At 52.1% G+C, this 718-nt stretch overlaps 1 protein-coding gene across 1 annotated transcript in view; it reads left to right on the plus strand.

Moving 5' to 3' along the window:
• LOC116078736 (signal transducer and activator of transcription 5A) overlaps positions 1-718 on the plus strand; it is a 26,438-nt gene that overhangs the window by 13,507 nt on the left and 12,213 nt on the right. Inside the window, exon 6 of the mRNA XM_031354068.1 lies at positions 643-716. Within this exon, the coding sequence (XP_031209928.1) occupies positions 643-716 (74 nt within the window). The remainder of the gene's footprint in view (positions 1-642; positions 717-718) is intronic.

Consider the following 718-nt stretch of genomic DNA (forward strand, 5'->3'; position numbering starts at 1 on the left):
GTGTTGGGTCTCCTGAAGGTGGAATTACAAACAGTTGTGAGCTGCCATGTGGGTACTGGGAATTGAACCCAGGTTCTCTGGAGGGATAGCCAGTCCTATTAAACCTGGAGCCACCTTTCCAGCCCCTCTTTACACACTTTTTTTTTTTTTTTTTTTTTTTTTTTTTATTTTTCGAGACAGGGTTTCTCTGTATAGCCCTGGCTGTCCTGGAACTCACTCTGTAGACCAGGCTGGCCTCGAACTCAGAAATCTGCCTGCCTCTGCCTCCCAAGTGCTGGGATTAAAAGCGTGCGTGCACCACCACCCAGCTTTACTCAGCTTTTAAAGAGCAGGGCTACTTGTGCCCATCTCTGAGCTTGCTGACAGTAGTGGAGGGGTAGACAAGGGCCACCAGGCAGGGCCCGCTTCTGCTTCAGTCTGGACTCTGACTCTCACTGCTCAGGAGAGATGCAGTAGGACACTTGTGAGCACAGTCTAGAAGCTGCCTTCAGAGGGTACATCCTTGGCCACTTATTCCTGTAGGCACCCTGACTTGTTACTGATGGGGATGCCTGACTGTGAAGCTCACTCCAGAGTCTATGAGTACACATACTATGAGGTTCCTGATGGACAGGGGGGATGATACCTTGTCCCCTCCCCCAGCTCAGTTTGCCCAGCTGGCCCAGCTGAACCCCCAGGAGCGCATGAGCAGGGAGACTGCCCTCCAGCAGAAGCAAGT

Source organism: Mastomys coucha, unplaced genomic scaffold (genome assembly GCF_008632895.1).
Source record: "Mastomys coucha isolate ucsf_1 unplaced genomic scaffold, UCSF_Mcou_1 pScaffold5, whole genome shotgun sequence".
Taxonomy (NCBI): domain Eukaryota; kingdom Metazoa; phylum Chordata; class Mammalia; order Rodentia; family Muridae; genus Mastomys; species Mastomys coucha.